The sequence below is a fragment of the Python bivittatus genome, unplaced genomic scaffold, assembly GCF_059951505.1.
Source record: "Python bivittatus isolate LINGU-HERP-01145 unplaced genomic scaffold, Pbiv_v1 ctg000480_np1212, whole genome shotgun sequence".
In the NCBI taxonomy this organism is placed as follows: domain Eukaryota; kingdom Metazoa; phylum Chordata; class Lepidosauria; order Squamata; family Pythonidae; genus Python; species Python bivittatus.
In genome coordinates this window covers 32,376,306-32,389,659 of record NW_028277075.1, presented here as the reverse complement: position 1 = coordinate 32,389,659, position 13,354 = coordinate 32,376,306, and the positions used below count along the sequence as shown (strand labels likewise).

Below are 13,354 nucleotides of genomic sequence, written 5' to 3'. Positions count from 1 at the left end.
TTGGTTATGCTTTCTCCTTAACTTTATATATTTTTATTTAAGTCTGTCCTCTAGTTGAGGACATGGCCTTCTCAAAAGGTATGAGAGCCTTATTCATTCCTAAAATGTTATAATGTTGTTATATATTTCTTTTATGTTTATATTGATAATTTATGACCTTATACACATTTGGAAACAAAGTATCAAGTTATACATTTGTTGGTCTTTTATTTTACAACAATTCTGACCTTACAGCATTGCTTGCAGAGGGTATGTATGTCTAAATGAAAGGAGAGGGAGAAAATGAGAAAGATTCAGAACAACTCTACCTTAATCATGCTAGATAGAAGTTGATCTGGAGAAATGCTTTGATAGGCTCTCAAGTTTCTGCTTATTGCCCAATATACTGTTACATTATCTTACTAGTAGTAAAGATCTTTCCAGAAATCTAAGTAGTTATTGTTTCCGGAGTCTGCCAGCCTTTCAGGACTTGACAGAATCTGATTTATTGTTAAAAATTCAGTGAATATGTTAATAGATAAAACGAGGCCCAAGTCTTTGTTTTTGGGTTTTTTTTGTAGCCTTTGAATAAGTAACATTAAGACTGTCCTTCAAAGAATCACTTAATATTCAGATTGGATCCGCCTTCCCAGTATGGGTCCCTTTGTAACATATCCAAGAATACTCACTACCCTCCCATTTTATTTTTAATTGATATGGCAGAATGCTGAGGTTTAGTTAATTTTTAATGATGCTATAAGTGCATCTTTCATTTTGCAGTATATTGGGCAATAAATAGATAGACAATTTGTTTATTTTCTTCTTCAGGTGAGCAACAGCTCTGGAGAAACGCTAGGAGCAGATAGTGACCTGAGCAGCAATGCTGGTGATGGCCTTGGTGGAGAGATTGCTGGAAATTTAATGGGATCCCGAGGCACTGTATCAGACAGTGAAATTGAAACAAATTCTGCTACTAGTGCTATATTTGTAAGAAAATACTTAATTTGTTAGGTGTTCTGGTGTTGGAGATGGCTAGAGCTATTAACTGGTGGAAGGAAATTTTGTTGGAATAGCTCATCCATAATGATGAACTGCCAATTCAGATGTGATGGCCAATTTAGCTGCCCAGCATATATACTGTACCTCACAATTTACTGTACATCCATGTCCTTGATAGTTTACTGCATACTCCAATTGACAAATGACAAGTATACTTTCTATATAATATGTACATGTTTGGACAATAATGTACTTTAATTGACAAGAATTTGAGAAGTGGCTATCCTTGTTCTTACGTTTTTTGCTCTTAGTTATTTATCTCCTCAATAAGATTACTATTTCATTTTCAGAATTATCTTGTTAATTAATTACATAATAAGAATCTGTGTTTGCTTTTTTTAAAGGGTAAATCTCATAGTCTGAAAAAAGCAATAAAAGATAATAAATGCAACAGTCCTGGAAGAGTTCCAGAAGATGCAAGTCAACGAGTTTATCTCTTTGAGGGTCTACTGGGTAAGAGCAAAGTTTTAGTCTGATGCATGGTGTTGTTCTAGCCTTTGAGATCTTTTCTAAATAAATCTCAGTAATGATGTGAAGCTATCACGAATTCTCTATAGTGTCTGAATTTTCTGACATATTAAGTACAAATGGTAACTTCATTGTCTTCCTCAAAACATTGTTACTTGCTTGCAAGCATTGGATTGTTCATTTACTCTGTACTCTATGAAAGCGGCTTTATCATTGTAATTATCTTATGTGTTTATCTGATCTGAGCAAATAGATTATCATATTTATCTGAAAGGAAGAAGACCGCAAATTTAAGATGATCACCCACAAAGGAAGAGGAGACAGAAAAGAAAAAAAAATACCGTTTGGTGTTTAAAGAAGGTTAAATTCACTAAGCAAAGAACCCCCAGCCCCAAAGTAGCAGTTAATTTTCAGACTAATCTTCAAAGCATCCCTGATTTTCGGCAGTAATGTTTGTGGCTCTTGCATTTCTTGCTGTTCATTTGCTTTTAATAGATTTTTCTATTATTATCAGGGAATATAAGACAACCCCCTCCCCTTAATTCAGAAATAATAATTTGGGGGGGGACCTTAACTTCTTATCAGGTCAATATGGCATGAGAGCCAGTGTAGTATAGTAGCTAAGGTGCAGGACTAGGAGTGAGAAGACCCACAGTCCAATCCTCTCTTAGACATGAGAACCAGCTGGGCAGTCACTCTCCGTCCTTGACTGGGAAGTAAAAAAAAAACACCTGTCCTAACAGCCTATACGTGATGGATGATGGATTACCATCCATAAAATTAGAAGGAGTCTGGTAGCACCTTTTCCAACTAACAAATTTTATTAAAATGCATAAACTTTCATGAGCTGGTCTGATTTTTTGCCACCATAGACTAATATGGCTCTCTTTGTACAGTCTACTGTCCATAATCTTTCATGAAGAAGCCTTCATCCTGTAGTGGATTGGTTAATAATAACAACAACAATAACAATATGTATTTATGATGTATATGTTTATGGATTAAGGATGCTTAGAAACAGTTAAATCCTGAAATATTTATTTAAAAATACTATCTTGAAATATCATTACAAAGTCTGGTCTTGATCAGTATACACTGGTATCTTTGAGATATCACAGCTCCTCCCTCACTCTGTTTTTTGTAATATTTCTTGTGGAAAAAAATTGTGGAAAAACTGCGATTGATCTGTCTCATTAATCCTTAGGAAATGCTTAGATTTGTCTTTTTTTTTTTTTAATTCTCTCTTGCTGCCATGTTGCTGCTTGCTTGGAATTGTAAAGGGAGGGATAAAGGATCTGTCTGGGACCAGTTAGAGGATGCTGCCATGGAAACCTTCTCTATGAGTAATCATTTCTTCTTTCTGCTTTTCTGTGTGCATTAAAAATATCTCAGATGTATGGATTTTCCTTGTTTCTGAATTCTGCAACAGTTTCATTTAGGAATATTGGTAGAACAAAAAAGGAAATGGTGTGTGCTTTAGGACAGCTAGAAATAATTTATGAAGTAAAATCAGTGGTAATTTATTTAGTGGCATAGAATAAGAAAATATATGGTTTAATTGCACTTTATTTTTTGTGGAGAAAATTGTTTATCTGATTCTGTCCTATAAAAATATGAGATCTCTGGTTAACAAACTCAATGCTAACTAGGTAAAGAGCGTTCAACTCTGTGGGATCAGATGCAGTTCTGGGAAGATGCTTTTCTGGATGCTGTGATGTTAGAAAGAGAAGGAATGGGAATGGATCAGGGGCCTCAAGAGATGATTGACAGGTAAAGTACAGATCCCCATAATTTCTTTCTCTCTTCAGTATTTCAATTATGACTAAACCTTTGTAGGAATTCAGGATGCAACTTTATTCTGGATAATTTGTTTACAGATATAACTATAAATGTAACTAATACTTTTATTAAATCATGTATTTATTAAATACATTTTCTTCATAAGCTCTCTTGCTTTTGCTCATCTTAAAGTGCAGAGGCTATCAAGGGAAACATTTTTGTCTGTACATAGAGTAAATTTTAGCTATGGAAACCTTGAGATGAATCTGTGAAGAGCTTTAAAACAAGAAAGAAAAGTAGTGGAGCAGCATGTAGGATGTTGTAATCAGTGACTGAATGTTCACTGTCAGCTTCAGTTCATACATGTTTTTTTCTGTAGATATTTTTCTTTAGGAGAACATGACCGAAAACGTTTAGAAGATGATGAAGACCGTTTATTGGCTACATTGCTTCACAATATGATTGCATACATGATTATGATGAAGGTGCTTTTTTTGTTTTTTTGTTTTATTTTAGATTGAGTCTTGTGATAGGTCATGCTTTAATGTCATTGCATGATGTAGACTGCACTATTGGAAAGAATGTGTGAAGAGTCAAATTTCCTCTTTCTACTTATTAAGCATCAGTACATTCAGACATTACTTTTTTTTGTGCTAACTGAAATGGGGGTGGATGGTGAATCTCTGGGAGATGTTTTGCAGATGCTCCTCTGTCCCTCCCTTCCCCCTGCCCCCTGAGTTTGACCTGAAGGAAAGGGGATAAAAAGCAATATACTAATAATATTTCATTGCTTACCAATAAGCTTCTAGGCTCAATTCAAAGTGCTGATTATTACTTTTGAAGTCCTTCCTTTAGGATACAGCACCCACCTAATCTGCCCATTTAGAGAAGGCCTGCTGAGAATACCTCTTCTGAGAGAAACAGGGTTAGGGGTTGAATTAGACAGCAGTCCTTCCCTGTAGTAGAATCCACTCTTTGGAAAATTAACACCCCCACTCCTGCTCTCCAAGCTACGTGCAGCCTCTTTTCTCTTAGGCTTCTAGAAACAGCCTAAAGCTGTTCTATTTCAGCATGCTTTTGACTCTAGTTGATTGAGTAGTGGTACCATTATGTAATTTACCTCAAAAATTTATATTTTTGTTTTATCATTCTATTTTTATACTTGTACACTGCCCAAAGTCCTTCAGGATTGTGACAGGTTATAAAAAAATTAAATAAATAACAAAGTAACAACAAAACAAAAATATGCCTCTTCTCATCATTTGTATGATTTGGTCTATTGGCCTTTGCTCCCAGAATCACCTTGGAAATGTCTGGTGGAGTACATCTGGTCACTCATTTCATTTCTTTGAGCTATTTGAAGTTGTGCTGGAAGGAGGACAAGGGAGGCAGATGAGAGGACCATGTATATATTAGATGTATGGATCACTAGTATGCAGGAACAATCCAATATTAGTGGCTGACGTAACAAACTGTCATGCATTTTTGTTTCATTAAAAGTCTTGAAAGTAAGTAAAGTCTCCATGTTGGACTGGTGTCTTTTGGACATATTTGTGTAGTTTTCTTAATAGCAATATGGAAATTTCAGGACTTTTTCCAGCTTAGATTTATATCCTTCCACAACCATAAACAATGCCAAAAATATATCAGAAGATACATTAAAAACCAAACAATGTAATACCTGGTGTCACATCCCAAAAGCCCTCCAAAAAAGCTCTGCTTTCAGATTTTTCCAGAAAGCAGGTAATGCTGGGGACAAGCAAACCTTGAAAGGGAGGCCATTTCAGTGGACTAACAACACTTCTGGGCTTCAACCCTCCTGAGCTCCCCAGAATGGGAGACAACTAGCTGCTTCTCCCAGCATGATTGAAGTGGTTTAGCCGACTCTAATGTGGGGATGCAATCCTTCAGGTAACCCAGTGCCAAGCCATAAAAGACATTATAAGTTAAGACCAACACTTTAAATTGCACTCAGAAATTGCAATTAATAGAAAGTGAGTACAAGACCTGCAGATGTAATGTGTGCCCATTGACAAGCACCCATGAGTGCCCGGGCCACTGCATTTTGCATGGGCTGAAGCTTCCAGATGGCCTTTAAAGGCAGCCCCATGTAGAATGTGTTGCAGTAGTCTAAATGGATTAGATAACTTGGCTGTTGGTTAGACAACTTCTCTGTCTAATCAACAGCCATAGCATTCCCTAGAAGTCTCCCATCCAAGTACTCACCTGGCGTGATCCTGCTCAGCTTCTGTATTCAGGCAAAGTCAACCAAGTACTGCCACACTGGCTGAGACTTGTTGGGTATGCTTGAGATCATCTCCCTTCCTTATCTAATTAGTGTATTAATTGAAATATAATGATACATCACATAATGTTTTTTATCTTTATATTGATGTACAGACCTCCATAAATGAGGTTTTTCTTTAACTGACAAAGTACTGCATTTTGCTATATAGGTGCAGAAGAATGATATTAGGAAGAAGGTACGCCGTTTGATGGGGAAATCTCACATTGGCCTGGTGCATAGTCAAGAAATAAATGAAATACTTGACAAAATTGCCAACATAGTAAGTTAAACATATATTTGTTCTTTGCTATGAAGGGAAGAAATAAAAAAACATTAATTTTTAGCTTGTATCTCCAATACAGATGGCATTACTTGTCAAAAATTTGAAAGTGCACTAGAGTTATAGAGAAGTTTGTATACTGCCTAGTATGCTTAACATACAGTGTACAAGATGATGATTCTGTATCAAGCCTAGTTCATAGTCATGAAATATATTTTTCTTTTGTTGTGCAGTTCAGAAGTAATTTATTAGAAAGTTGTCTTGATATTCCAGAGGAAGGTGGGACTCAAACCTGGCTGCTAGTGCATGTGGATGATGTAGACTTACTCAACTATACTTTGTACAAAAAAGAATCTCATTTTCAGGAAAGGCATTGTTTTTTCTGAACTTCATATGCAGTGACTCTCAGGACTCTAGTAGGAAATTCCTGTAGTTCTTTCATGTTGTCCATGCTACCTAAAACTGATGGAACTGCAAAACTTCTGAAAAGTAGTAGATAGCCTTGCTATCTGTGGTCAAATTCTGTTCCATTTGGGACTTTCTGAAAAAACAATTCCCGGCAATCTAATGGTAATACTGTTTAATCTTAGACATTTTATAAATATTACAGAAGTCAGTTTGCTTTTAAAAGATCGTGTACGTAGTTCAAATAATAAGTCACATTTTGCTGGTGGTGGTATCTATATTTTTATTGAAAGACTGATATGATTCTTGCATTGAAAGTAATTTTATTCTCGAGTAGAGTAGAGTAGATTGCTTTGCTGATGTGTATTAGATTATCTTGCAATTCTGCTAAAAGATCTAAAACTAGCTGATGCAGTTTTAATCTTTTAATGATTAATGTCTCCACTGTACAAATGCTTGAGAAAAAAACAATGTTACACAGTTGTGTTCTCATGTTTTAAGGTATATGAATAAAATATGTAAGACATTTAGACTCACAGTGCTAATCTAGTCCAACTTAAGTACTTTCAGGTCTCATCTGTTATACTACAAGAGAGTGGCCTTGTATATTAAGAGATTCTGACTTTTGGTTAGGTAATGTGGGGAATGAAGACAATGCACCTCTTTGACTTTTTCCCCTCCTATTTAGTCTGGCAGGGAACTCCCCATCCGACCGAGTGGCAGTAGACATATCAAGAAACAAACATTTGTTGTACATGCTGGGACTGATACAACAGGGGACATATTCTTCATGGAGGTAGAGACCAGATTAAACACTAACTGAGTTACTGGGTTGAATTCTGTGAAGTTTCATGTCTCAAACTATTTATGTTACTAGGTATGTGATGACTGTATTGTGCTGAGAAGCAACATTGGCACTGTGTATGAACGTTGGTGGTATGAAAAACTGATTAATATGACGTACTGCCCCAAAACAAAAGTGCTTTGTCTTTGGAGGAGGAATGGACAGGAAACACAGTTGAATAAGTTCTACACTAAAAAGGTATGCTTTCTACAATTTTCAGTTCAGAAAAAGAGGCACAATACAAACACATATTTTATTATTTTACTGAACATTTTAGAATTTGGGTCCTCAGAAAGATTCTTTAGGTGCTATTGCACTCTTTGTACTTATTATCCTCCTTGCCAGACCTGATTATTTCCACTGACGGCCAGTCTTAGAAAATAAAAAATGTGGGCGGCTATAGTCTTGTGCTTTGTTTGGAAGTGTATCTACCTATTAAGCAAAAAAAAAAAAGGTACGCTAGAGTTAGTAAGGAGCTCCCTTTAGGGAATATCCTTATCAGGTTGCCTCTTAGTAAATGAATTATGGTCATGCCTTCTTTGGTAGCCAAAATTCCAAATTTGTGAACTGCTCCTCAAACATGATGACTCTAGGCCTTGTCTTTGAGCGTATTCCGAGATTTTGTCAGCAACAGCAGTGAGTTTTAAAACTGGTGACACCAAAAATTGTTTCCATGAATAAAGTTGCATTACTTTCTATCCATAAGAGCCATTCTAAACACTGTTTCAAAAGGAGAGTTGTTGATATCATATTGTCAGCAAAGTGCTAGCATTCTATAATTAGATAGGCTACATGATGTTGAAACCTTTCTAATATTTCTCCTAGCATAGTAAATAATTTCTGCCCTTAAGCTTAGTAAGTCATTATGTTTTCTTTAATAAAAATATTCTTACTTAGCTTTCATTTATTCAGATATAGAAGCTCTCAGAATCAATTAATATTGGGTGTATTGGAATGTCCTCTTATGTTTGTTTATAAAGGAAGATGTGACATACATCCTGCTTAATCCTCACTTTAGATCACTCTCACTCAAAAGAGCATGTTTTAATTTTGACAATCCTAAAAAAATAGTTATTAAAAAAATTCATAATCAAAATGTCACACTTACTGTATTTTGTAGTTTTCCTTTCCTTCAAGAAGCTCTGAAGTATTTGGAGATGATTTAATTTTATCTTCACAGTAATCCTGGATCCTGCGGTGTTGCCAGTCTTTATATGTAATGCATGGTTGGCCATCAAAACAAATCCTTGTCTTTTAGAAAACCTTTAAGTTAGAAGAGAAGATGCCTTAAATGTATCAGTTCCCTCTTCTAAAGGCAATGTAAGCTGAAGTCTGACAGAATGGGAACTGCTCCAGTTTCTCATCTTCTTGAGTTATTCTAACTGAACAGTTCCATCCATAAAGGGAAGTGGTATAGTTGCACTATAATTGGAGGTAAAGAAAGATGGTTGACAGAGTCAAGCATCTCTAAAATGAAAGCAGTGATAATTCCATAATGTTTGAGTGACCATTATTATGTTTTCCTCTGTTTTATGATTTTTCTATTTCTACAATGCTGGTTGTGCTCTAAATGACAATAACGTTATTGATAATACTAGATTAAAACTGACGAGCTGTGGATACACACTAAGCATTCATAAAGCTCCTGGACCACTTTGGTCTAATAACTATCTCTTAACGTTTTTCACTAGATTTTGGGGAGGATGCAGTGCATAGGTTTATGCAGTGGTTTTGTTTCGAAGAGATGCTTCAGAAGAACACCACACTGCCTGGGTCTGATTAAAGCAACTGCATCTTTTTCCAAGATTGTAGCCATATGATGTGGAGGTTGTTGAAAAATCACATTCACACATGTCTTTTCTGTCCTTTGCAATTATGCTACTTTGTTAGTTCCATGCTGTACTTACCATTTTATTTCCTTTTATTTTCATCTCCTTTAGTGCCGGGAACTATATTATTGTGTAAAAGATAGTATGGAAAGAGCAGCTGCTAGACAACAGAGTATAAAGCCAGGTAAGATTTGAGGTGTTTTTTTTTTTTTTTTAAGTGACAAGCATTGTTAGAGCATTTATGTAGCTCTTTTTATTAAAGATCTGAAAGTATTAAGCTTCCTATTTTATCCAGTTGAACAAAATGGAATTATTTAATTTTCAGATTCTATGTATATATGCATGAGTACTGTTAGGGAAAGAAATAAACATATAGCAACTAATTCCAAATATGGAAGAGAGTAGAGAGAAGTATCTAATTTCTCTTGCTGTAGTCTCAGAAACAGATGCAAGGTTATTACAGGTAGTCCTCACATACTGATCATTCGTTCAGTGACTGTTTGAAGTTACAACAGTGCTGAAAAAATGACTTTACAGCCCATTTATAACTTTTGCAGCATCCCTTAGTCATATGATCACCATTACAGTCAGTACGCATCATTCTGTACCTGACCTGTGTTTTTTTTTCTTTTTTCCTCCCCTTGCAGAGCAGAGAGACTGGAGAGAAAGAAGTTATGAGAAAATAAGCTATTTGCTCTTCTGCATATCAAAAGCAATGCAATTGCACTGGCAGCCTGGGGCTGGGAGCCATAGGTGCACTACCCGAAGAGTTTACAGTACGCTCTCTTCCTCTCCAACCTCTCTGCTCTACAAGGAGGGTGGGGAGAAAAAAAGCAAGCAATCTCTCCTTTTCCTGACCCTCTCCCCCTGCAGAGCAGAGAGATTGGAGAGGAAGAGATTTCAAGAGAGTAAGCTGTTTGCTCTTCTGTACGTTGAAAGCAAAGCGATCACACTGGCAGTGGGAAAGGGTCAGGCAAAGGAGAGATTGCCTGCAGAAATCGCTGCTTTTTTTTCTCCTCCTCCACCTCAGAGTGGAGAGATTGGAGAGAAAGGGGTTTCAAGAGAGTAAGCTGTTTGCGTAGTACACATGTGCTTCAAGCCCCAGGCTATGGCATGATTGCATTGCTTTTGATGTGTACAAGGCAGCAAGCAGGCACTTGAGCATTCCAAACAGCAGAGGAGTGGTTAGGAGGCAAACAAAAGCTGAAGGTGTGAAACTGAGTAGTCTTGTTTCTTTCCAGCCAGAAAGCACAGTTGTGGTCACATGATTTCCTACTTAGTGACCACTTCACTTAGCGGCAGAGTTGCCAGTCCCAGTTAAGATTGTTAAGCAAGGACTACCTGTAATATACTCTACAAGCTTTAATGATCCTTAATTCTTCTACAACTCATATTGAGAGATGAGTTAAAGAAAAGGATCAGGAGTAAGGAATCCTCTAAAATACAGGAATAGGATCCAAACAGGACATAGAAAACTTTAAGTTTGTATCATTTCCATAAATTGTTTATGCAAGTGTTACAGAATAAGGCTTCCTTTGTTCCCTTCCTATTTCTCTGTTTGTTATAGTGCTGTTTGTTATAGTGCTTTGTTCCCTTCCTATTTCTCTGTTTGCTATAGTGTGTATACCTATTTTTAAAATCTGTAAAATGTACAAAGTCAGCCCTTGATAATGTCAGGAAAAATGTCTGATGTTCTGCTGTGGTGGTAACCTTAATTTTAACACAACTTTTGCTGCTAAAAGATGATGATGCCCATTCACACTTTCAGGGCATTTCTTTTCTTCCAATGGCATTGTTGGGTCAGTATATGTATAATTTGGGAGTGTTAATCTGTTTCACATGTACAGCGGTACCTCGGGATACGAACGCCTCTACTAACGAACTTTTCGGGTTACGACCAGCTCCGGCCGCAAAAATTTACCTCGATGTGTGAGCTCCGCCTTGGGGTACGGTCATTTTTCCGCCCTGACACGTGGTCCGTGGCCATTTTTCCGCCCTGACACGTGGTCCACGGCCATTTTTCCTCCCCGACACGTGGTCCGTGGCCATTTTCCCACGGCGCCATGCGGCGCCCAGCCATTTTCTCCCCCCGCGGCGCCCGGCTGTTTTCCCGCCCCTGATGCATGGTCCGCGGACGCCAGAACGGATTAACGGTAATTACATTGAACCTTATGGGAAAATTTGCTTCGGGGTGTGACCAAATTCGGAGGGCGGAACGGATTAACTGGATTTACATTGAACCCTATGGGGAAATTTGCATCGGGTTACGACCAACTCGGGATACGCCCAGAGTCACGGAACGGATTAAGTTCGTATCCCGAGGTACCACTGTATTTATTGTGCCAGTTGCTTAGATGTAAATGTGGTTCTTTAAATATTCCTCTGTATATAATAATATCATTTATAAGCCAGTTTGATATAATAATATGTTGGACTGGCATTAGGAAAACCCAGGACCAGCCTCAGCCACAGAAGCTCAGGGGTGACTTTGGGCCAGTGTCTCTCAGCCCAACTTACTTCACAGAGTTGTTGGGAGGAAAAGTTGGAAGAGGGAGTGCTATGTATGCAGCCTTGAGCTGCTGTAGGAATGTGGGATATAAGTGCAACAGCAGCAAAAGTTATAAATATAAATGTCGGTATTGCAAATACTCATACAGGAACAGCACACAGAAAAATATACTATATCTAAAGAGTGAAATGCAGAGGCAGAAACACCACAAAAAACAGAACAGGTTGACCTATGTTGCTAATGATACCGCAAGCTTTTACAATAACAAAACAAAAGCTTAGCTGTTTGTTAACTTAGCTGTTGGTCAATGATGCAATCACATCTGGAATATTGTGTGCAGTTCTGGTCGCCACACCTTAAAAAGCATAGAGCGGACCTAGAAAAGGTTCAGAGGAGGGCAATGAAGATGATCAAGGGGCTGGAGCAGCTTCCCTATGAGGAAAACATGTGAGATTTGAGGCTTTGTAATCTAAAAAGGAGGCCAATGAGAGGGGATGTACAAACTTATGCATGGTGTGGATAAAGTAGACAAGGAGAAACTGTTTTCCCCTTCCTAAAATACTAGAACCAGAGGTCACTCAATGAAATTGAATCCAGGAAGAAACAGGGCAGACAAAAGGAAATATTTTTTACACAAAATGTAATTAAACTTTGGAATTCACTTCGACAAGATGCGGTGTTGGCTACCGACTTGGCTGGCTTCAAAAAAAGGTTGGACCAATTCACAGAAGTCATGGGGATCAATGGCTATTGCCATCATGGCAGCATGACTGCCTCTGAAGGCCATCTGCTGGGAGACTAGTGGGCTTCCTTGTGCAATTGTCTGGCACTGTGAGAACAGCCTACTGGACCAGATAAGCCAGGAGTCCAATCTAGCAGGACACTGCTTATCTCCTTCTAGCTCCAGACCCCCAAAGAAACCAATTTTCTATGCCAGCTGATGATATGGGAGAGAGCAAATGACGGCAAGAGCCAAGGGAAGCCACTAGTTGTTTTCCTTAACTTGTCCTGCACTAAAATCGTAGGGCTGAACTCCTCCGTGACTGGGTTACTGAGGCAGACTGTTGCTCAGCGACGAGGCCAGGCAAAGTACGCTGGTATAGTTCTCTGCTACTTCGAGGGCTGAAGGAACGCACTTTAACGTGTTCCTGAAGAAGAGCCGTAAGACTATCTTATTTCACATTATGACTCTGCCTTGAGAGATCTTCTGTGTCTGTGCAGCAGAAACTTTAATTATCCCATGGTTCTGTTTTGGGAAGAGGATTATATGCTAGAAAATTAATCCTTTTCTTTTTGTGTTAATGATTTGATATTTGGGTGTGTTTTCTTACTTTTTCTCTATTTTCTGTTTGTGTTCCAGGGCCTGAACTTGGTGGGGAATTTCCTGTACAGGATATGAAAACTGGTGAAGGAGGGCTTCTCCAAGTCACACTGGAAGGAATTAATTTGAAATTCATGCATAGTCAGGTAGGAAATAGCCTGTAATAAGTATTATAGTAGCATGAATCTTCCTGAAGTACACCAGTAAATGTGTTTCCTCTTCCCTGTACTGACAAAGGGAAAGAGAAATGTCACAGCTATCAATATTTTCTTTTTAAAATGACAGTTTTTTCTTATTAGGTACAATAGATAAATTTTAAAATCTGCTTTAAAATTTGTTTTTAACAATGAAAAGCAGATTAATTTTGAAATAAATACTGTGAGTTATTGACTCTATTTATAATTTTGGTAAAAATAGTAAGATTAATGGTGTTGTTCAGAAATTTGGGCTTCAGTTTATTTGTAATTAATTTATAGTGACTTTTTTCATTCATACTTTTCTTCATGGTTCAGATGAAGAAAGTGTTTTAACTGAAAAATTGCCATTTAGATGATGTGTTAGATTTCTGGAAAGCACCTCCAGCAACATTTAACA

At 37.5% G+C, this 13,354-nt stretch overlaps 1 protein-coding gene across 28 annotated transcripts in view; it reads left to right on the top strand.

Annotated features, from left to right (window-relative positions):
* Positions 1-13,354, top strand: part of MADD (MAP kinase activating death domain) — a 99,815-nt gene that overhangs the window by 61,066 nt on the left and 25,395 nt on the right. For 17 of the 28 annotated variants that reach the window (XM_088145672.1, XM_088145670.1, XM_088145663.1 and 14 more), the window contains 10 exons: positions 808-966; positions 1,383-1,491; positions 2,787-2,849; positions 3,156-3,276; positions 3,665-3,770; positions 5,742-5,852; positions 6,946-7,053; positions 7,135-7,299; positions 9,042-9,114; positions 12,800-12,906. In XM_088145672.1, coding sequence (XP_088001798.1) covers positions 808-966; positions 1,383-1,491; positions 2,787-2,849; positions 3,156-3,276; positions 3,665-3,770; positions 5,742-5,852; positions 6,946-7,053; positions 7,135-7,299; positions 9,042-9,114; positions 12,800-12,906 — 1,122 coding nt within the window. The remainder of the gene's footprint in view (positions 1-807; positions 967-1,382; positions 1,492-2,786; positions 2,850-3,155; positions 3,277-3,664; positions 3,771-5,741; positions 5,853-6,945; positions 7,054-7,134; positions 7,300-9,041; positions 9,115-12,799; positions 12,907-13,354) is intronic. The other 11 variants (XM_088145675.1, XM_088145676.1, XM_088145667.1 and 8 more) reach the window with 1 other exon arrangement.